The sequence below is a fragment of the Camellia sinensis genome, chromosome 13 (assembly GCF_055761805.1).
Source record: "Camellia sinensis isolate YWXY chromosome 13, ASM5576180v1, whole genome shotgun sequence".
In the NCBI taxonomy this organism is placed as follows: domain Eukaryota; kingdom Viridiplantae; phylum Streptophyta; class Magnoliopsida; order Ericales; family Theaceae; genus Camellia; species Camellia sinensis.
Window position 1 is genome coordinate 12860359 of NC_138973.1, and position 22939 is coordinate 12883297.

General features: G+C 34.2%; 1 protein-coding gene across 2 annotated transcripts; it reads right to left on the reverse strand.

Moving 5' to 3' along the window:
• Positions 1-14104: 14104 nt before the first annotated feature.
• LOC114278394 (uncharacterized) lies at positions 14105-18716 on the reverse strand. Of its 2 annotated transcripts, none has more exons than XM_082901486.1 (6): positions 18546-18716; positions 18243-18376; positions 15227-15483; positions 14642-14729; positions 14389-14455; positions 14105-14308 (listed from the first exon to the last, which is right to left on the reverse strand). In XM_082901486.1, the coding sequence occupies exons 2-6, from the start codon at positions 18296-18298 to the stop codon at positions 14255-14257; spliced, it is 522 nt and encodes a 173-aa protein (XP_082757612.1). In that variant the 5' UTR covers positions 18299-18376; positions 18546-18716; the 3' UTR covers positions 14105-14254. The 2 variants fall into 2 exon arrangements, with proteins under 2 accessions (XP_082757612.1, XP_082757611.1); XM_082901485.1 differs by having other exon boundaries at positions 15227-15488.
• Between the last annotated feature and the right edge of the window lie 4223 nt (positions 18717-22939).

Genomic DNA, 22939 nt, shown 5'->3' on the forward strand with positions numbered 1-22939 from the left:
TTCAGAGTATAGGTGGTTAGAAGGACTTTCTGGATTTCAGAACAAGGAAACACTTCAAATAGCTTTTCCATTTCAAGTAACCACGTCTCTGCTTTCAACGGTTCAATTCCACCAAGGAATGTCGGCGGTTTCATCTTCATGAATTTCTGTGTCAAGTTGATGATGTCATTATTATCTGCTTTGGCTTATGCCAGCGGAGGTAGAGGGGGCAAAGGTTGTTGTCTTTGCTGTTGTGTCATAATTTCAGTCAATGCCGCAAGCATTTGCTCCATTCAGCTCATGCGAGCCTCTGAATATTCACTCACATCATTTCCCCTTGCATTCTCCATGTTGCTATAGAGACATCAAATATAACAAACATAGGAATAATCTTATTCGTTTCTTTCAATTCATTTGCTTAAATTTATATTCAGTCTTTATATCCATTTGGATTACCATACACTCAAATATGCAGATAGAATGCCCCTAATTCTCACTAGGACATCCTAAAGCTCAAATAGACCGGTGTGTGCGGTAGAACACGTGCTCTGATACCACTCTGTCACGACCCAAACCCGCCCCTGTAGGTTTAGCATCGCAACCGGCCAGTAATCCTTGGATTACCAAAGGCCTCTTGACAGATTAGCATATAATAAAGGGCTGCGGAAGTAAATATACAAAATATAAATGGTCCAATGAGCTATGACGACAAACATGGGACAGAAAATTTAAAACTTGTATGAACATAAGAGTGACGACCAAAAGATGAAGTATTTACATATTCCTCCCATAAGGGTAATATAGGAAAACCAACCCAACTTAACAAAACAAACAGAGTTTAATATGATTACAAAAACAACCACAAAACAAGACTTCGTCCGGAACCTCCTCGGGAGGCACAAAGGTTGGCTGACAAAAACTGAATGAAGGCCGTCAGCTCTGGCCCTGATCACGTGCCGGCTCATCTACATACATAATATAAACAGTGAGTGGAAGCCCAGTGAATAATAACGGAGTAAAGGGGTTTTAATGAATGAGTCCATACAGATTCAGAAATCATAGTTCGTTTTCATAACAAATTCATATTCATATTATTGTCCAGATCATATACAGAAGTCATAAGTCTTGTTTAAGCATACGTGGTACATCCATTAGCGCTAACAGAACAGATACAGAACAGATGCAGACACATGGTGGTTATGAATGACCAGTTCCATAAAGGAACCTCCGGATCCGGGTAACAGAGAATAAACATACTGACCCCCATGATGGAGCCTCCAGTACGGGTAATAAAGTGCAGACATATTAAGTTCTCTGATGGAACCTCTGATACCGGGTAACAGCTAACAGATATCACATGATGCTAAGGATGCCACAAATACATTATTAGAAATTGGACAATCATTCATTGTACATAACATATCATTTCAGAAAACAGATCTTAATTCATCACACAAAAAATAAATAAGGTTGAACATAACTTTACTAAGTTATTACTCATAGTTGGCTTTGTGGTAGACAGATGGAGCAGACTAGTCAAACGGTATACGGCACGTGACCTACATGACACATAACAGATACACACCTAAAACACGCGTTTGAATTGTGCATAACTTATTTCGTTTGTTATTAGTGCGTTTCTAGCCTTTAATCCTCATTTTGGAGTCTTAAACATGGCCTAAGAATGCCTAGGATGGAATGAGGATGCAAAAATGGGGTCTATGCTCGAGCGGGCATGCAGACAATGAATCTCTGCTCGAGCGGACTGCAAACTTTTGAAAAAGTACTGGTTGCATGTTTTTCACGCTCGATGGACGCTCGATCCCCGCTCGAGCGTGGATTCCCTCGCTTGAGCGGACTGCAAAACACATGAACTTTTGGGTATATGCATTTCACGCTCGAGCGTGACTCTCAACGCTCGAGCGGAAGTGCATGTACTCAGAGTGCACACTCAAGCGTAAAGTTCCCCGCTCGAGCGTGGATCAAATTTCTGGAATTTCTAGATTTGATCACCAAGCTCAAATTCAACCTCGAATGCATCAAACTCAATTTTCTGGGCCCAAAACTTTGGAAAACAAGTAGAAACTCATAAAACAACATGTTTAAAGCATCAATTTAAGAAATCGTGGCCCAAAAGGATACCAATTGTGCACAAACTCAACTTAAATTCTATGAATGTTCCAAAGCATAACATGCATGAACTCTCTTGTACCCAACCTCTTAAAAACATGATCAAACTTGGCAAATTGTTAGAAAACATGATGAATTCTCAAAACATAGATGAAATGAACACATGCATGAAAGAAGTCTTTGAAATCATGCTCAAATTGTGAAGAAATGCACATGCATGCATGGATTGATCTACCTCTCTACTCCTTAAGCTTGATTCTTACATCTTATAGTTCAATTTACTAGAATTCATGTATGAATTAACTCAACTTCAAGGCTAGAGGCTTGGTTTCATACCTTAGATGATCAATTGGGCTTTAGGTGCTAAAATCTTGAACTAGATGAACAAAACTTCAAGTTTCCTTCTTTTCTCCTAGCAATTCCCTCCTTGTGAATTCAATTCTTGAACCTAGGACCCAAATCCCTCAATTCTCTCTCATTCTCACATTGAGCATCAAGTTGAGGAAGAATGAAATGAAAAGGTAAACTTAGTGGGGTCAAAATGGCCTTATAGGTAGTAATTAATCAAAACTAATCAAATGTCATTAATTTAATCTAATTTAATCGTTTCGAACCGAATTTTAATTAAACCTACCATAAAATTCTATAAATCCTAATTAGCACATAAATCAAGTCAATTTCTAATTTGGACGCTGATAAGGCCTCCAATTCGCAAATCGAAGTTCAAGCAAGAACAAATCTTTCTACACTGAACAGATAGAGACACAAAAGTAATGCAATGCGCATGTAATTTAACTCATGATTTATTCTTAATTACTTATTTGGCCTACTTAAACATGAATTAACATTAATCTTAGGTCGGGGTTGTTACAGCGTCATTTGCCGTTCTTCTTTGGTACCACTACAGTGTTGGAAATCCACCTAGGATACTGCACTTCTCTAATTGCTCCTGCCTCTAACAAGTTTCTCACTTCCTCCGCCACTATCTCAGCGTGGTGGAGTGTCAATCGGCGAGTTCGCTGTATAATTGGTCTGGCAGTTGGATGGATATTAAGTTGATGACAGATGAAATTAGCGTTAATGTCAGGCATGTCATACGGCGTCCAGGCGAACACTTCGATGTTAGGGGTCAAAAATTCCATGATCTCTATTCTCTCGGTGCTAGGCAGAAATGAGCCGAGCAAAAAGAACTTTTCTGGGTTCTTTTCATCTATCCTTACCTCTACCAAGTTTTCCACTGCCTTCTGTTCGGCTATCTTGCTAACATCTACGAACAATTCGTTGCTTTCTAACTTTTCTACCATCTGTACAAACCCTTTTGTAGCCCGGCTACCATTTACTATGACAAAGCACTGTTTTGATATGATTTGGTCCCCTAAGACTTCTTCAATCACTCTGGTTTCATTGGGGAACTGTAACAACTGATGGTAGATTGATGCCACCGATCATATGGAGTGTAACCACGCCCTTCCTCAGATTATGTTGTAGGTGAAAGGGATTTTTAATACCCAAAATTTCACCTATTTCGTCATCGTTCCTACCTTGACTGGCAGAATTATCTTGTCTACTAGCTACTCTGGAATTGAGTTAAAGCCGACTAAAGGAGATATTGCAGGTGCTAAGTCTTTGTCCTCCAATTTTAGTTACTTGAAGGTCTCGTAGTACATTAACTCACAGGAGCTCCCTTAGTCTATTAGGATCCGCTTGATGTCAAAATTCTTGACGCGCAAAGTAACCACCAATGCATTGTTGTAAGGGCATTGTAACCTTGCTAAGTCCTTGTCAGAAAAGGAGATGACGTTCGTTGCCTCTATTTTTTCCCTTTTGATGGTAGGTTGTGCACTTAGTACCTCTCTCAAGTGTTCAGCTTTTTTGATCATCCCTCTGAGCTCACATAACCACACGGGCTCGACGATCCCATGTATCATATTGATTATATCTTGGGTGGACCGTCGACCGGCTTCCCATTCGGCCTGTTGTGGTCCTGGGGGGCCGGTTGTGTTCCCCTTTCTATATACTGGTCCAAGTGACCAGCGACCACTAACTCCTCTAGATATTGCCTTAATGGTGTACAATTTTCAGTTCGGTGCCCTTTTTCATCATGGAAGGTGCAACGGTACCTCTCATCGTAGTCCCTCTATGTTTCTTCCAACTTGGCTGGCCGCCGAACGAAGAGTGCATCTCGTGTCTCGCTAAGAATCCGGTAGATAGGTTTGTTGAATACTGTGGTGATGGAAGTGCAGACTCTCAACTTCCTTGCTTGGGGCTCCTCTCTGTTGGCTTGTCTGCCTCGCCCATTCTTGCTCGGTTGTTCTTCTTGCCCGACTATGTTTACCTTTGCCGTAGGCTTTCTGTCTGACATTGCTGTTGTGCCAGTTTTTGCTTTGCTGTGTGTGACATCTTCTTCTACTTGGATGTGCTGATGCACTCTTTCCATTAGGGCCTCCATTGTGAGGGGTGGATTCATTGTCATTGAATACCTTAATTTATTGCCAGCTAGCAAACCTCGCTTGTACTGCACAATAACTAGGCTTATGGAGCAATCTCCAATCTAATTAAAAGTCTCCCAATACCGATTATTGTAAGATCTCTATGTTTCCATCTCGCCCATATCTTTAGAGAGAAGTTGGTTAATCTCCACAGGCGTTTTGGTGTTTGTTCTGAATCTGGTTACAAATGCCTCTGCTAGTTGTGCCCATGAAGCTATGCTACCTTCTGGCAACCTTTCAAACCATGTTAGACCCAGGTCACCAAGGTTAGAAGGGAATATGATACACATTAGAGCCTCGTTTCGCCAATACATCGCCATGACCTGGCGGAAATGTCTCAAGTGCATGTAGGGGTCCGACTTTCCCTCATAAATAGCGAATTTGGGGTGGTGGAAGCTGGAGGGTAATGGTGCGTTCTCTATCGCCGGAACGAATATCGAGCTCTGTAACCTTGCTAATGCTTTGTCTGCCGGTTCATAAGCAAGGCGTGGCTTTGGTATTCCTACCTCAACACTCCCATGTGTTCTAGGAGCCAACCGTTATAGTGCGGAGACTTTGCAGGGGTCGCGAGCCTAAGTGTCTTCTCTCCTTCGAGCCCTTTCCTCAAGCATTGTCCGCAGGTCTGCCGACCTAGGGAACTCCGTGTGCCTAGATGTCATTTGGTGTGAATGTGAGGGTTGATAACTGCTACTTTTTGTGTAAGACCTTTCAGTCCTCGTTCTCTCAGACCTGGAGTAACGAGTCCTGGAAGTCCTCGATTGTGTATCGCCTGTCCTGAGGCTTCTATTTTCAGCTTGTGATGGTGTGACTTGTCCGTCACGATCTTTTGAGTGGCGAAGGCGCACCCTGCTCTTGCCCACCTCTTTTTCCGCCACCCCTTTGCCCTTTATCTGGCACTGTATAGTCTTCATGTCTGCCGTCATCCTCCGTATCAGTTTGTCTTGCTCCCTTACCCGATCTTCTAGAACTTGAGGATCCAACCTTCGCCTCTGCCTTTCAGGGCTTTGAGAACGACGAGGACTGGAGCCCCGTCTTTCACGGGTATCCCTCCACGGGTTCCGTCGCTGAGGATCTAACTCTGCCATGGGCGAGATAAAAGGTAAGCCTTCGTGCCTTCCGCGCCTCCTCCGGGGCTTACCCATCAATGGCAGAGTGTAGCAAGTCTTCATTGTGCGCCATTGAGATCAATTAAAAGAAAACTTAATCAAGAGGTTCGTTCTTTGTGATTGCAATTCCCACAAACTGCGCCAATTGTACGAGCACGAAATAATCTTCTTGTATAATCCTGTTGATCAAGTTTGCACACCAACTCTCTTTATAAGAGTCCTTCTAGGAATCACACTCCCAAGGATAATGTCTATCCTGATAACACCCTACTCACTACTTACATAAGTGAGATAGTTTCAATCTCTTACCTCGGTTGGCACAAGAATTAACCGTGCTTACTCAGCTCAGCACTAAGTAAGTCAGTTCAGTCAGCCTTGACTCTGAAATAGAACCCTGTCGCACTAATTACTCTGATTTCTACTTACACCTTGGTCTATAACCGCCAAGTTATGCAGCTGGTAATCCATCTCTGACCGGCTTGACGTGGAAGGTCTAGGACTGCGTTACCAAGATAACTACTTTGGCCCAAATCTGTAATACGACTACGTTTTCTCGGCCTTATAGCGTGGTCCATCCTCATCTCGACTCAGCCTAATGACCAAGAGTGTATACCTAGCTCGGTCCATTCAATAGATGGTCTTAGCTCGGCCTAATTTCCACATAAATTGCCCTTTTAGCAGCACTACAAAAACAAGTTTGGCGAACCAAAACTCTGTTGTGACTCTCATTTTCTTTCTAAAATTAAATGTTGAATATATATAGAAACAGGAGGGCAAAAAAGAGAAAGAAGAAGGTAAAAAAGTTCTGAAAAATTGAATGGGAAGAATATCTTGGAAAGCAAGCTATATATAGGAAATTAAGTGGCTTTTCCGAACATGTACCAAACAACTATGCAGCTGTTCGGACAGATTCAATAGCAGAAATAGATTTGTCCAGTTTGAATTCAAATTTTGAACCTGTTTCGGGTGGAATTCAACAGATAGAAAACTATCTGGGACCTGTTTGGGTGAGGAAAAACTTGGACCAATTTATTTTGAATTTTGAAACCAAAATTAAAAATAAATAAATAAATTACAAATGTTTTTGGCCCAAAAAGATAAGTATTTGGCCGGACAAGTCCAACCCAACCTCATACCACGCACCCGCGCCCAAGCACAAACCCAAGCTTGGCCGGACGAACAGTGCGCGCGTGTGGTTTTTGTTTTGGGTCCCATGGGTTTAATCCATTTCACCCATAACCTCACCCTTCCACAAACTTAGGTACCCCTTGGGGCCCATCCCAAGCATCCCAAGCTTAGATATATAAATCCAAAGAAATCCTTAAGCTTTTCCAATGTAGGACAAGCACATTTCACAAATGTGTAGGAAACCCACCTAAATTCATTTCCACGAACCTGAAAATACGCGTTGAATTCTTATTCATCCGGAAATGGTTTTGAGCAACCAAATACACGGTTTTATTCACTGCGCGACATTAAACATGAACCCAATTAGAAACGTTAAAAATAACACTTGGGTCCCACCTTAATTAATACTCAAAATTAACAAAAAAAATAAGATTTTTCAAAACTTTCCAAAGTCATTTTCCAACAAGAGTCTACTCGTGCATATAATTCATTTAGACTACTCTAAGGCCAAGTTTGGCAACTCAAAAATAATCCATTTTTTTATTTTTTTTCTATCACATCACCTTACTACTTTTCTGCACATCTTTTCGTAAAAAGACAAAAAAATACACTTATTTAGGTCATCCCAAACAACCCCTAAATTATGATAATCTCTACGCATGCACTTGACTAATTCAAAATTATCCCAGCTTCTTCCAATGACCTTCCTCTCTTTGCCAAGTTGATAATTTTCATATGTTTCAACCTAATAAACTCAAATTTAAATAGTAATAATAATAATAATAACAACCCTAATTCCAACTCATCTGCTTTGGAAGTTTCATTTAATTTTGGTCCTCTAATATTTTTTGTAATAATAATTTTATTTTTAAAGAAAAAAATTAATTCTTAAAACTATTGTTTGTTGTAGTGAGATATAAAAGTAGTAGGGAGATAACATAGATGAGAAAAATATATTAAAATAAAAGAGACATCTAATTTTAAAATCAATTCACAATGGAAAAGAGAATACTCTAAATTTAAACGATGTAAATCAAAATTGAGTTACTTAAGTTGACTATGTCAACAATTTTTTTAGGAAAAATAACAATTTAGAGGCTTATTTGGGAAAATTGGTTAAAAATTAGCTTTTTGGCTTTTTTAAATCACGTCATCTCTTTATTTTTTTACACATTTTTAAAAAAAAATTAAAAAGTTAAAAAAATAATTTTTAACCTGCTTCTTAAAATATCTTTAAAAAAATTAGTAAATCATAATGAGTGCGTTACTCTTTGTGAGATGTAATGCAACTCAAAATTTTCGTTTGAGAATAGCTAAATTTTTAGCCTCTTTTGATTTTTATTTTTAACTTTTTTGACTTTTGTAAAAAAAATGTATAATGATTATGATTTGAATTTGACATTTGTCTTATTGACTTATGTAGTTAATTTTATCTTTTATACTTTTTTTAGTCAAAAAGTCAAAATCAAACAAAGCTTAAGTCACGTTTGCGTAATTATTTTTTTTTTATCTATTTCACTAAGATGTAGTTCTTTCAATTTTCTAACAAGATCAAATGTCAAACACACAATGACAATGTTTAATAAAATAAAATATCATATCAAAATTATAATTATTTTATTTATTTTTTTACAAATATAACATCTAATTATAAAACATCTAACTACCTTTTTAAATATAAAAATTTTAACTTACTAAAACAATTAAAAATTAAAATAATGAACTTTCCAAACGAGGTCATTATCAACAAGAAGACAGACAACATCGAACGTTATACATGAACTTCTTGTTTATTATTTTATAGAAAAATGTTTGGGAGCACTAATTAGTGTTCCCACTAATTAGGTGGCAGTGGGTCCCGCCATTAATGATGTGATGTTTTGATCTTAGAGTTGTATTTTTTTTTTTTTTATTTATTTTTTTAATGCATTAGTACTATTAGTGGTGATATTTTTAGTGGGATGAATCATTGTTGTTATTTTATAATACATATAATATAATTGTGATGGAAGTAGGTTGAAAATGTGAAAATTATGCACCTGCCTCCTCTTTTCTTACAAGTTTCATATCACTTGGGCCCACAGCCACCACCACCACCACTTGTGTAACGCGCTGGGGTGGAAAAACAACTTCAGCGATTTTTTTTAAAAAAAAAATAAAATTAACAGAGATTTTGTTGTTTGTTATGACGTGCACTTATACACTTTATGCAAAAATATATATATTTTTCTTTAAAATGGTACAATTTTTGTCATAAAAAAATATAATTTTTTTCTTCACAAATAATACAACTTTTTACTTCACACAAAATGTATAACTTCTTACAAAAAGTATAAATTTAGTTACATCCATATCATAATTTTAAAATTCATAAATTTCATTACAAAATTATAACTTTCATCTCACAAGTCGTATAACATCTCTCAAAAAAAGTAGTATAACTTTTTCTACTATATACAAGTGCACACTATAATCTCTTCCTAATTTATATATAATGGGGTGATGCGAACAATTTATGTCAAACTATTTAGTGTTACTTTTGATTAACTCTTAGGGATTGTTTGAGATGTCTTAAATATGTATATTTTTTAACTTTTTAGACTAAAAAGTAGAGAGAAAAGAGATGATTGTTTGGGATAATTTTTTGACTTTTTACAAAAAATATATATTAAAATATTGTATAAAATAACAAAATTACCATTTTACCCCTACTATATGTAAATACCTACTGACTTGGATTGTACGGGAAGGCAGTCGGTTGGCAGCAAACATTATTAGAGTAGATTGCCTACAGTCCAAGATCAGACTGGACGGTGATGTTCGGCCCGTGAGGGCCCACTACGGTCCCGTAATTAGAACCGTTCAATGTGTAGAACTCATCTATTACTATATATTTGTAAATAATCACATTAATTGAATATCGATAGCTATCTGATCAGATTAGTTTTTTTGTAAACCATTAATTTCTTCACCATCCATTTTGTTATACAAAACTAATTTGATCATGTAACTATTGATATCCAATCAACATGATTTTTTACAGACATATAGTATCTAACGAGTTCTACACATTAACGGTTCAGATTATCAAAACGAGACCCGTGATGGGCCCCATGAGCCGAATAGCACTATCTTGTACAACTTTTTTATGCACCGTCGGGTAAAATTTGTAGCATCAGTTGACAGTGTACCATCACTGCACACTGTCCTGTGTAACAACAATGAAATTGATTTTTTATATATATATTTTTTGTGAATAGTGATAACTTTTTGACTTTTTTAGTAACTTTTTAACTTTTTATCTTATTTAAGACATGCCAAACCAGGCCTTATTAAGGTCTCGTTTGGGAACATGCTATGTTAGTAATTTTTTGAATTTTTGGCTAAAAATAAGGTTAAAAAAAATTAGTATATTTGGGATGACTTTTTGACTTTTTACGAAAAAATGTGTAAAAAATAAAGAGAAAAGGGAATGTTTGACTTTTTGTTATAAGTGGTTGACTTTTTGATTTTTTTAGTAATTTTTTTACTTTTAAGCTAAAACAGTCACTTGCCAAACGAGGCCTAAGTATAAATACTTTAAATAAGTTAATTATTTAAAAATTAAATTAATTTTTTAAATTTTTTTTAAATTATCAATTTTTAAATTATTAATTTTTAAATTTTAACGCGTTAAGATATGGAGCAAAGACGGTTTCACATATAGGGGCAATACATTGAACCTCCATGAAAAATGTGGAACTGGCTTGTTTGTCAATTGGGTAAGTTTGAATCAAAATATTGAATGTTAAGGAGATAAGAAACATTGACCTCCAAGTCTTTTGTTGCATATCCACCATGAAAGTCATGGTCCAAATCACAAAAGGTGTCATGTCAAAGCAAAACAAAAAAAACAAAAAAATTATAAATGTTAAAAATTATTTTATATTTCTAATTTTTGAATCACTGATTTACATAGTGTTTAGTTGAGGAATTTAAGAAGAAATTTAAAAAGAAAAAAAAAAAAAAGTGAAATGTGAATAAAATATACGTATATTTTACTTAATTTTACACATATTTTTTATTTTCTTTTTAAATTCTCCAACCAAATACAGTGTTAATAAGATTCTCTTGGGATTTATAAATTTAAAATTTGAAATAAATGAATTTAACATCAATACTTTAAAAAATCTTTTATTTTAGAGAGTAGGAAAAAAGTTAACTTCTTTTGACTTTTTTTTTAAAAAAAATTGTGCAAAAAAATAAAAAAGTAATGTGACTCACATAAACTAATAAACTGACTTGTTTCATAATTGTCAAAATAGGCCTAAGTCTACATCATATTTTAGATTTAGATACTAAGAATAAATTTGAAAACTTTATGGATTTCAAATAATATCTTTTTTTTAATTTTTTTTTTAAATTATGCATAAAAATAAAAAAGTAATGTGACTCAAATAAACTAATAAACTGACTTGTTTCATAGTTGCTAAAATAGGCCTAAGTCTATATCATACTTTAGATTTAAATACTAAGAATAAATTTGAATACTTTATGGATTTCAAATAATTTCTTTCAGAAAAGAATTCTACTTGTGCAAAGATTTTAACAAAATACATAAAATTATCTCTATTCAACCCTCACCCTGAATAACTAACCTTCTTATAATTATATAAAATTAGATTTCAAATTTCTTGATTTGAAATTTACCCATTCGAAAAAGAGCTTGAGTTTAGGTTTTGCTTGATATATATAGAACAAAAGATTACATGTACGGAGTAAAAATTCACTATGCTGATGATTCCATATCATCACTGACATATGAGATTACTAATTAATCATTAAACTACATATAAATATTGAACCATACTATTCAAATCTAATTATTCATTCTAAATAAATCTATAATACTAACCAACTGACAAGTTGGTTTTCAGGTGTTTTTAACGATTTTAGCTATAAAAAATAAAATAAATTTTTTAGTTCAATAAGATAAAACATCACATCAAATTCATAATCATTATATTCTTTCTCTCACAAAAAAATTTAAAAAGTCAAAAACTCTTTCCAAATCAGACTTTTTAACCCTAAATTAAAATAGTCAAAAAAGTCAAAAAATCAACCCACTTTCCAAAGCTCGAGTTGTTTGGCCAGAATATCTGGATCTCATTCGAAAATCAGTGATTTGAATTTCTATACCTGAATGTGCACAGTAAAATTAATCATATGATAGTTTGTCAAATAATAGATGACATAACATCACTGTCATAATAAATGTTAAAAATATCAATTAAAATAGTAAACCATTGCAAAGTGTTGTTAGTTGAAATCCATTTGATTGACGAAAAGAAGTCTATTTACTACAGTTGCAACAGACAAATCTTGTGAGGGAAATTTCCAAGTGATTTCTTTATCTTATGTGAGTTGCAAAATATACATGATTGCCCCTCCAAAAAACAAAATATATTTGAGTGATGGCTTGTCACCCAAAGAGGGTGAAACAAAACTATAATAATGAGAAAGTAAATGGAAATTGAAAACGTGGAAATCACATGGAGCTGCCTCCTCTTATCTTTACAAGATTTAAATATCTTTGGTCTACATCTACCCCTTATTTGTTGTGGGTGAAGAAAAATAGGAATGTTATACAAATAAATTTTATTTATAGATTGGTCTAATAATTGAGTTGACTTTAAATATTATTTGAGAAAGAAATTTATGAGCTGGATTGGGCCGTGGTAATGACCGGACAGATTATGGGCCGAACATGTTGTGGGCCGTGGTAGCTTGGGCTTAGCTGGAGAGGGTTGTGCTCGGGAATGGCCCAGGACCATGCTAGGACCAAGCTACTTGGCTTGTTTATGTGGGAATCGAGCTAATTGGGTAATTTGGCCGAGATAATGGAAGCCGGTCCTGTTCCTGTGGTTTACACTTCCAGCTCGACTGGAAAGGTCTTCGGTTTACCAGCTCAACCAGTTTTCAGTTCGGCTATGTCGGAATACAACCGAGCTTGGTCGTCGTTGAGCTCGGCAGGCGGAGCACTCTAGTTTGTTGTGCGACACGGCCGTTGGCAGCCGAGATGATGCAGCCCGATTGCCGAGATTCCGGTAGTGTGGGCTGACAGTTTGGTTAGGTGATGATCAACTAGATTTGTGCTGACAGGTGGGATAGCAGCACCACGTGTCGAGAGACTAATGAGAGTAAATTTAGAGCGCAGAAGGTATATAAGTAAGTCTGCGCCCCCCATACCTGGACAGATGATCATTTGGTGAGAAAAACACTTACACTCAACTCTCCTTTCTCTCTCTCTAATTGAGTGTGTGCTAACTTGACCGTCGGAGGGGTTTTCCGACCACATACCGCCGGGTAGCTCACCGCCGTTGTGTTCGCAGGGCGATCGGATAGACAGAGAGCTTGGAAAAAAGGAGTACGGACTCGCCGGAATATTTGCTCCATGCACATTATTGTATGTCACATGAACTTGTAATAAAAAAAAATTGTATATATATATATTGTATAACATTTTCAAAGAGAGGAGAAGCTTATCTCTTTGTCCCAGTTCAAAAAAAAAAAAAAAAAAAAAAAAAAAAAAAAAAGCTTCTCTTTGTCAAATTAAGGTGAGAAAGAGGGGCTTATACGCAAAAAAAAAAAAAAAAAAAAAAAAAAAAAAAAAAAAAAAAAAAAAAATTAATATCATGTTCTCTCAACAAAATTGTGCAGCAATGCTATGCACTTAAAAAAATTATTCAAAAAATTATCACAAAAATAAATATATGGATTAAAATTATTCGACCCACACCAAACCAAATAAAAAAATAAAGAGAAGAATTCAAAGAAAGAAAGAAAATTTCTTGTTTCTTGTTTGATAGAAACAAAAAATAAGAACAAAATGAATAAAAATTTCCATAACAATATGTTCATTAGGTCTCTTTTCCTTCGACAAATTCTAGATTCAAATATAACCCAAAATTTATCCCCACACCCCTCCATGATAATTTCACATTTCATAGATCATTCAAAGACATAACAAGAAAGCTGGACCAACACATCATTTAAAATTTTACTATTTCCCCATGAAGAAATTCCTGAATATAACTAAAATAAGTAAATTACATATTGAGTCAGGAATCTTATCAATAGTAGTGAAATTCCAAATAAATCTATAAGAAAATACCTATTCATTTTCTTCTCATTTTTCCAACCTAACCAAACAAAAGCAAAGGCCTTGAGAGAATCAAAACCAATTCCCAAATAAGAAACTGTCAAAAAACATTTCTCCCGTGACACACAAAATAAGTGAAAAGATATTATGAACAATGACATCGAGAATACAGTTGATGAGGTCTATGCACTTTGCGGGAATTATTGTTTCAGTGCCAACGCCTTAATAAAATGACGATGGAAAAAACAAAATTTAAAATGTTACATCCTTGTTTTGACAGCTCAATCATACAACCCTTCTTGTTCCCATACATCAACAAGAAAATCTACCATCTCCTGTCATTCGAATCCAAAAGTCAGGAGGAACAAGAAGCTAGTTTGCACAAAAAATGACAGTAACCAAACAGCAAACTTACAGGGAGAGGGATGGGCTGCGGAAAAGGTTTGTTGGTCCCAAGTAAACTCTCATAAGTTGCATTCGAACTACAAAAGATAAAAAAAATAATCATGCAAATATAGATATCTAGAGCCAATAAAACCTGTGATAACATCATATATGATGATCAAGTCACATTGCAATGAGAAACAAGAAGAGAAGCTTCAAGGAACTATAAATAAAGATGACAAGTTTGCACTTCACATAAATATAAGAAAGGCGAAGTAAAACACCTTAGTTTGGGTTTGGGAACTTGTGTACGGTTTTGAGACCTCTTATTTCCAATCCATTGCTGTCTTGTCTGATTCCAAAGAAGAAGACCTGGACAAACAAAGGATTAAATTCAGTAGACAAAGAAGCACACTACTGGAGAAGTCTCATATGAGAGTGCCCTTGAAAGCTCTTTGTGGCCTAGGGGAGATGCAAAGCATTTAACTTAACAGATCAGTAATATAAAACATGTATTGTGGAAGTTACTACATGCTTGTTAAATCAGAGCGGCATGGATATTGGGGCATTTTCAAAATTTGATCAAATGCCCAGACTCCAGAGTCCACAGACCAAAAATAGAAAAAAAAAGACGTGGTTCCAACCATACATCTATCCAAAGAACCACCACTAATCTAAATAAAGATTGATAATCACCTAGTTCACAGTTTTGGGGCCTAGAAGATATCTTAGAGGATGAGTAGAGGTGATTTGTCAGAAACAATGGCTAAGCAACACGTTGATTGATATTATGATGTTATCAAATGCCCAAGCAACCATTCTGGTAAGCAGTTAACAACAGAAAGAATTAACTTATTTTTTGAACTTGCCATGATTTACAAATTCAGCAGGATTACTCGTGCTTCCAGCACAGCTGTGGGGATCTAGGGGCAGATTTGATGTGCTCATTGATGACCCACTTCTCTGGGACTGAACCATACTATTGTCCATCTCACAAGTGCTGGTGCTCCAAAAATCCTCTGAAATGCTTGATTTCTTGACTGTTCGGCCTCGAATTCTCAGTCTCTTGGATGGCTTGTCAACAGCAATTATCAGAGGGGGCTTAGTACAACATCCAAGACAACCTCTGCTCTGTTGCAAATCAGGTTTATAACCATAAAAATGATTAGTACAAAAGAAAATGGGACAAAAAACAATGCTTTCACATTTTTGACAAACATCTATGTTATTATTTATAACTAATTATTATTTGGTCCGTCTTAAAGTAAACTAGGCTCAATTCCTCTGCTTTTCTTTTTCTTTTCTTTTTTTCCAGCAGCAATCTCAGTTAAGTCATGTCTTCAGGAAGTAGCATCCATGAATTAACTAATAAGACCATGATATTGAAAAATAAGACAAGATCTCTCAATCAAGTTAAACTAAAGAAATTTGGCCGTGTGGTATATCTGTTTATTAGCAGAAAATCCTGTGACGGCATGATATATGCCAATTAAACATTTTGCAGAAAATTTACAAACAATACAATCCACTTATAAATGGGGCATTGGGGATATATGAATATATATAATCTATTTTCCCATTTAAAAATAATGCACAATAATTGATCAATATGTCATAGAATAACCAGCTTAAAATTCCAGAAAACATGGAGATCAATATATCATGTTGAAAGAAGCTTGGTTTAGGAATTCATAATATCCATATCAAATAATATTGACAATGTATCCAAACTATTAGCAGCAGATATAATTTAAAAAAAAAACAAAACAAAACAAAACAAAAGCCAAGTATTATAGCTTTAAACTACTTTAATGTTAAACTAATGACACAATTAGATGATATGAAGCACATGGAGCCACACATGCACAAGATTAAACGTGGTAACAAGGAAACTAAATTATAAATCACCCACTTCATTCATCAAGTTGAATAGATAACACGATTAACATCAAGAGAAAGAACAATAAAAGAACAGGAAGGAATTACAATAACATAATTAAATAAATAGAATGCCCCACATCCAACAAGTTCTTATTTGTTTGTCCCAGGGAGAAATATTTGTAATAGTAACTAGCAATTACAAAATATGGGCTAGCCACGGGTATTAAGGACATTGGGTGAGCTTATCATTAGCTTCATTTAGAGGAGTCAAGCACAATCCCAGGCATGGGTAAAACTGAAAATAATAATTGGAATTCCAAAAAACGATTATATCAGAAGGAAAATGTGAATGCAATTACGAAAGGGAGGGTTTTATATGGAAAATAGAACTATGGAGACAAGATGCTTTACACACCTTTCGAAATACTATTCATTGTTGCCAAAATCCAACATGAGTATTGAGTTCTTCCAACTATTCGGTTCTCTCAGTGAATCCTGTCATCCAGTTACTTCCTTTTCCACGGCCATACCATCCAGTCATCCACTATAGGATGTTGATGTGAAATCAAATTACTGATTGTGGGTTCAATAAGTTTCATATAAACCTCCTTCCAACACTCCTCAATTTCAAACAATTCAGACTCAATAATTTAAGTTTATCTTTCCAAATTATTGCAAGTGTCTCTACCACAAAGGTTAAGATGCCATATGTTCTAACAATATCGTCCCTAAATGTGCCACAAATTCCTTGAAATGTTCCCAAGCACATTTGTGTTATTATGTAAGTAATAAGATTAAAAAAATGGGATACCTACAAAATCTTCCAACTGTTTCTATCATGGAGATTAAGATGCCTTATAACAATATGGTCTCTAAGTATGCCAAAAATTCCTTCAAATGTTCTCAAGCTCAGATAGGTATTTTATTATGTAAATAATAAGACAAAAAAAAAAGAGGGGGATACCTACATAATCCAACAAGAACCAACAATAGAAAAGAAAAATACTAAAAAATCCTATGAAGGATCATGTTCAAAAAATAGTTTGCTCTAATTCAAATCACCTAATCAAAAGCTCTACCCAGCCTACAGTGCTTATTTGTATATACTTGCAAATTAGAAAAATCATTCTTTTTACAGCTTGAGCAAATAAGATGCCTCTTTTTTTAAGAAATTATTTGGAAAACAGTCTCCCAAAATGCCAAGAAAAATATTTTTTCCTTCCACACCATAGTACTTTTTATCATTGAAAACAGAATTCGTTCTTAGGGATAATGCCAAACAGACCATCGCCATGCCTATTCGGTAGGTTAAGGGAGAAATATCTGTTTACGACAATTTACCTAATTAACAGGCAACAATTTAGTTTTCCATCCAAACAAACAGTGCCCTAGTAGATGTCTGATACCCCAAAGCACAAAATATAACAAAAACGAAAACAAAGCATATATATTTGTATCTTACAACAGAAAGAGCCCTGCATTTATACTTCAACTTTTCCATCATCAACTGGACAAGAGCACAACAATAAGCTCCACAAAACCCTAAAAATGAACAACAACGCTTTTTCCCAAGGTGCGGATCCACTTGAATTGGAAAACAACACCTATTGTACATAGCTCGCATTCTAGAATTTGATGATGAAGAAACCAATTACAGATATATATATATATATACACAATACGATAACTGGCAGTTTAGGAGCTCAAGCAAACGATAGCAAATATTAAAAAGAGAAAGACCCACAAAACACATTTCTGATTACTCACTCTTGCACTCACTTAATTAAGCTACAAGCAAACACAAGATTCGAAGAACATTAAATTACAAGCTTTTATTCTTTACATTGATTTTCTTCAGGAAAAGGAAAAAGAAAAAGTAAAGTTTGGACATTTTTAACGTTTCAAGTTGTTCCCTTTTCTAATATTTTCAAACAGAGCAAATAAGGAGCATATATACATAATAGAGAAGAGAAAGAGGAAGAGATAGGAAACGGAAAGACTAACCCCATGCATGCGAAGATATGGCAGATCCAAGAGGGAACTGATAGACGGAGTTGCATTCAACCACAAATACACTTCGTCAGAGCACAGATCTCAATCGCCAAACTTGGAATCGAGGAAGAAGATAGATCAATAACCTGGAAAATCAGAAATTAAAAATTCGAAGCAATTTTCTTTAGGATCAATCTACACTCCGTTTGGTTGCAGGAGAAGAAAAAAAAATTACTTAATTTTCCCCGCTTTTCTTAGCAACCAAACGACCTGCTTAGAGAAAGAGAGAGAGAGATAGAGAGAGCTGTCACAAACCATGTTCTGATTAGGGTTTTGGATTGGAAATGATCAGCAAAGCACTCCCTCACTGTGCCTCCAGTGGACGTTATCAGGAACCAAAGGAAGAGGGGGTCATTGTTCTTGTTCTTCTCCTCTATCCGCCACTACTCCCTCTGATTAACTTGAGGATGGTTGTATTTGTTTATTAATATTTTAACTTAATAAAAATTTAATAAATTAAGTTCGAGTGGAGTTAGTGTAGGTTTAATTTGATTTTGAATTTGTTCATGAGTTAATAAATTAATAAATTTATAAATTTATATTTAGATATGAGGTTAAAATTATAATTAAAATTAATATTTTATTAAAATAATAATATTTAGTAATTGTTTGAGATGTGTTATATAAGTGTATTTTTTGATTTTTTTAGTTAAAAAAGTAGAGAAAAAAGATGCATATTTGAGATAATTTTTTAACTTTTTACGAAAAGATGTGTAATAAAATATTATAACAAAATTAAAATGAAAATTTTATCCGTTTGACTTTTTGACTTTTTGAATAGTTGAATTCAAAGGATAAAATAATAATTTTGCTCTAGTAGCTTCCCCCACAAGCTTCCTTTGAATAATGTAGACTTTTTTAATTTTTTGATTTTTTAGCTTTTTTAGTTTATCCCAAACAAGGCCTTATTAATACTATTATACAAATGTACTATTTATAATTAACTATTATTTATATTTATATTTTTTTAATATGTATTATTTTATTTTGTATAAATTACAAATGCACTCTCTGAGAATTGTTTAAAATATAAATTGTCTCATGTGGTTTGAAAAATTACAAATACCATTGTTAGAATTTTTTATGGGCAAACTTTACTTTGCTTCCTATAGTTTGAGACAAGTGCGGATTACTCCCTGACATTCAAATATCACTACATAACCCTCTTGTAATTAATAAATTGAAGTGCACAGTTAACACCGTTAACGGCAGAAGTAAAAAGATTATTTTGCCCTTATTATATAACCCTTGTTTATCATTTCTCATTGAACTGTACATTTGAGAAGAGTTTCAATCTCATTTCCTAAGTTCATCAATTTACACAAATTCACCACATTTCCAGTCACAAAATCATCACATTTTCAATCACAATATAAATCATCACATTTACAGTAGGGAAATGTGATGATTTTGATTTTGTTCTCTTTCTTTTAATTTCTTATCATAGTAGCACATCAATCTAGAGAGAGAAACAGAGAGAGAGAGAAAAAAAAGAAAGAAAGAAATGGCACAAGTTAGCAAACTTTCTAGTGGAATCCAAGACTCCCATTGCAACCCTACTTCACCCAAAACCCATAACAATTATAAACCATTTTTGGATTCTCTATTTTTTAGATTAAAGCTAAAGAAGGGTTCAAAGAATTCACTATGCTTGAGTTATGAAAGGGCTGTAAAGAACCATTCAGCTCCACTTAGGGTTTTGGCTTCAGTTGCTACCGTTGAGAAACCCTCAATGTCACCCGAGATCGTGTTACAACCCATCAAAGAGATCTCCAACATTGTCAATTTGCCAGGCTCGAAATTATGTTTTCAATTTCTATTTTTTGGTGTTCATGAATAATAATTTTAGGTTCTGAAATAAATTGAATTGCTCATTTGGAGTTTTGGGTTTTGTGTTTTGGTCTAAATTCTATGATTTTTTTTATTTGATGAATATAATTAATTGAGTGATTTGGTAAGAAATGATAAGAAACGAAGAGAAAGAGAATAAGAACAAAATCAAAATCATCACATTTCTTTATCCTAAATTATCACATTTCCAGATCTGATGATGAAGATAAAGAAAATAATATAAGGTTATACTTCGGAAATTGATGATAAAGATGAGGGTATTTTAGTCATTTAATTTGGAGGGAAAATTATATTTTCATACCCATTTGAACATGAGGCACGTGTTATGCACATGCTATTATGTTAGATGAAAATGCTAACAGTGCACTTCAATCCATTAACTACAAGGGGGTGATGTGGTTATATTTGAATGTTATGGGGTAATCTGCACCAACCCCAAACCACACGGGGGTAAAGTAAAGTTTGCCCATTTTTTATTTAATAGAATTAATTAAAAAAATGAAATTCATAATTGCTCTCCTATATAATAATAAAATTATCTAAATTATTAATTAAAACATATTTTTAACATCATTAAAAACTGTTAATTAACTTGATGATTTATTAATAAAATGAGCGATTTGTTATGAAATTAAAAACCTCAGGGGGTGGAATATAATTTTTAAAACCATAAGGGGTGATTCGTATTTTAATCAAACTTCAGGAGGTGTATTTATAATTTACCCCTTTTATTTTTTATACATGTTTTTATATTATTTAATATATAAATAATAAAGGTTAATCGAACTAGTTAATGGGCCAAGTTTACATGTTGAGTTTTATTATGTTTGGATCTGTTTATTAAAATTTAACGAGTTCGAATTCGAGCTCAAATGTAAAAAAAATAAAAGGGCAAATTACATATACACCCCTCGAGGTTTGGTTAAATTACAGATACCCCTGAGGTTTTGAAAATTACATCCCGTCCCCTGAGGTTTGTATTTTCATAACAATTTACCCCCTGAGGTTTATATTTCATGACAAATTACCCCTTAATTTCTTATGTAAATATAGCATTCAGGGGGGAATTCGTAATTTCTCAAACCTCAGGGGTATCTGTAATTTAACCAAACCTCGAGGGGTGTATATGTAATTTGCCCAAAATAAAAATAAAAAATAAATAAATAAAGTTCGAATGAACTCTTACCAAATCGAATTTGAATTTGTTCACAAATGACTCTATTTATTTACTACCCTAAATCTAATTATCAAAAAAAAAAAAAAAAAAGGTGGCGATTCACTCGAGACTATCCAACGGGTGAGATTCGGATTCGAGGGGCCCACATCCATACTCAAAAATATTAATGAAAAATGATGCAGACCACTAATTAGTGGTTGCACTAGGGATGTGGCAGTGGGTCCCATCCACTGCCACATGTGTTTTGTGTCTTAATTTTTTTTTTTTTTACTTGTCACATCATTAGTAATGGTGTTAGTGGTAGAAATTTAGTGGTATGTAGCATTGTTGTAGTAATTATAAATATATTTAAAAATAAAGATAGAAGAATATTTTTAAAATGTTTATATGTTTCTTTAAAAAGTTCAAATTTTTAAAATGAAACTATTAAAATAGGCCGGAGGTACTCAATAAACATTACAAATAATTTGAACCACCGACTTGAATTCCTAAATAGACTTACTATTTGTTTGGTTTTGAGTTTTTAAATAGATTTGTTGAGTTTTTAATTCATATTTTTATATTTTTAATAATTTTTTAAAATATTTTTATTTTTATTTTTAGACTCACTTAATCTTAATTTACTTAAAAGGTAAAAATATTGTACAAAAATATTTTAAAAAATTCATTGAATACAATAAAATACGAAAATGTATTGAATTTTAATTTTTTTAGAGAAAAATTAGTCTAAGGTCTCTCTCTCATTTTTAGTAATGAAATAGATTCACAATATTATTTTATGATGTCTAAGGTCCCTCAACCACACACTCATATATTATAGAGAAATTGGACTTTCTCAAATCAAACCTCATATCTCTTTCTCTCTCTCTCTTTCTCTCTCCGCCCTCCTCTCCGCCGTAGTCTGTCACCTCTGTGACCTGAACTTTGTCGTCTGCATTGCTTGCATCACCACCACTGCCTCTTTCTCCTCTCACGTCACAAAACCTCCATTTATTTCAATCATCAAGCCCTTGGTTGAATCTCTAGTCACTGAACAAGATTAGAGAGATTTGGTTTCCAAATCTCGTTTTGTAACAATCTTTCTTTCTCTTGCTTGTGTTGGTGGGTTCGGCGATGGTGGAGAAAGGGTTACGACGGCGGCTCAAATTTGGTTTGATTGTGATGGCGATGGTGATTTGTTTTGTAGCGATCTCTCTCTCTCTCAGCCGATCATTTGGAAATGATGTATGGAATTCTCAAAAGGTCATATATATATAATCATCTAGTAGACACATATATACACTCATATGTCCTTAATTTTTATTTTTATTTTGTGAATTGTTTTATTGGATCTTGGTTTTAATCATATTTGCTTTAAATTTGATCGATTTGAAAGATAAAGTTAAATTTTTTAATTACTGTTTGATATGCTTTAGACCTTTTACTCTTTTTGTTCCCTTAATATCTTATATTTCGCGGTTCAAAAATTCAGGGAAAATCTAGAGAAATTTTCTGAAAATCTAGAGAAAATCTCTAAACTGAAATCCAGAGAATTTTTCCCTGAATTTCTCTGAATTTTTCTGTTCGTTTCTAGGTTTATAAGTTGAATAAAAACGAACACAAATGGGCTGCAGTGACCGTA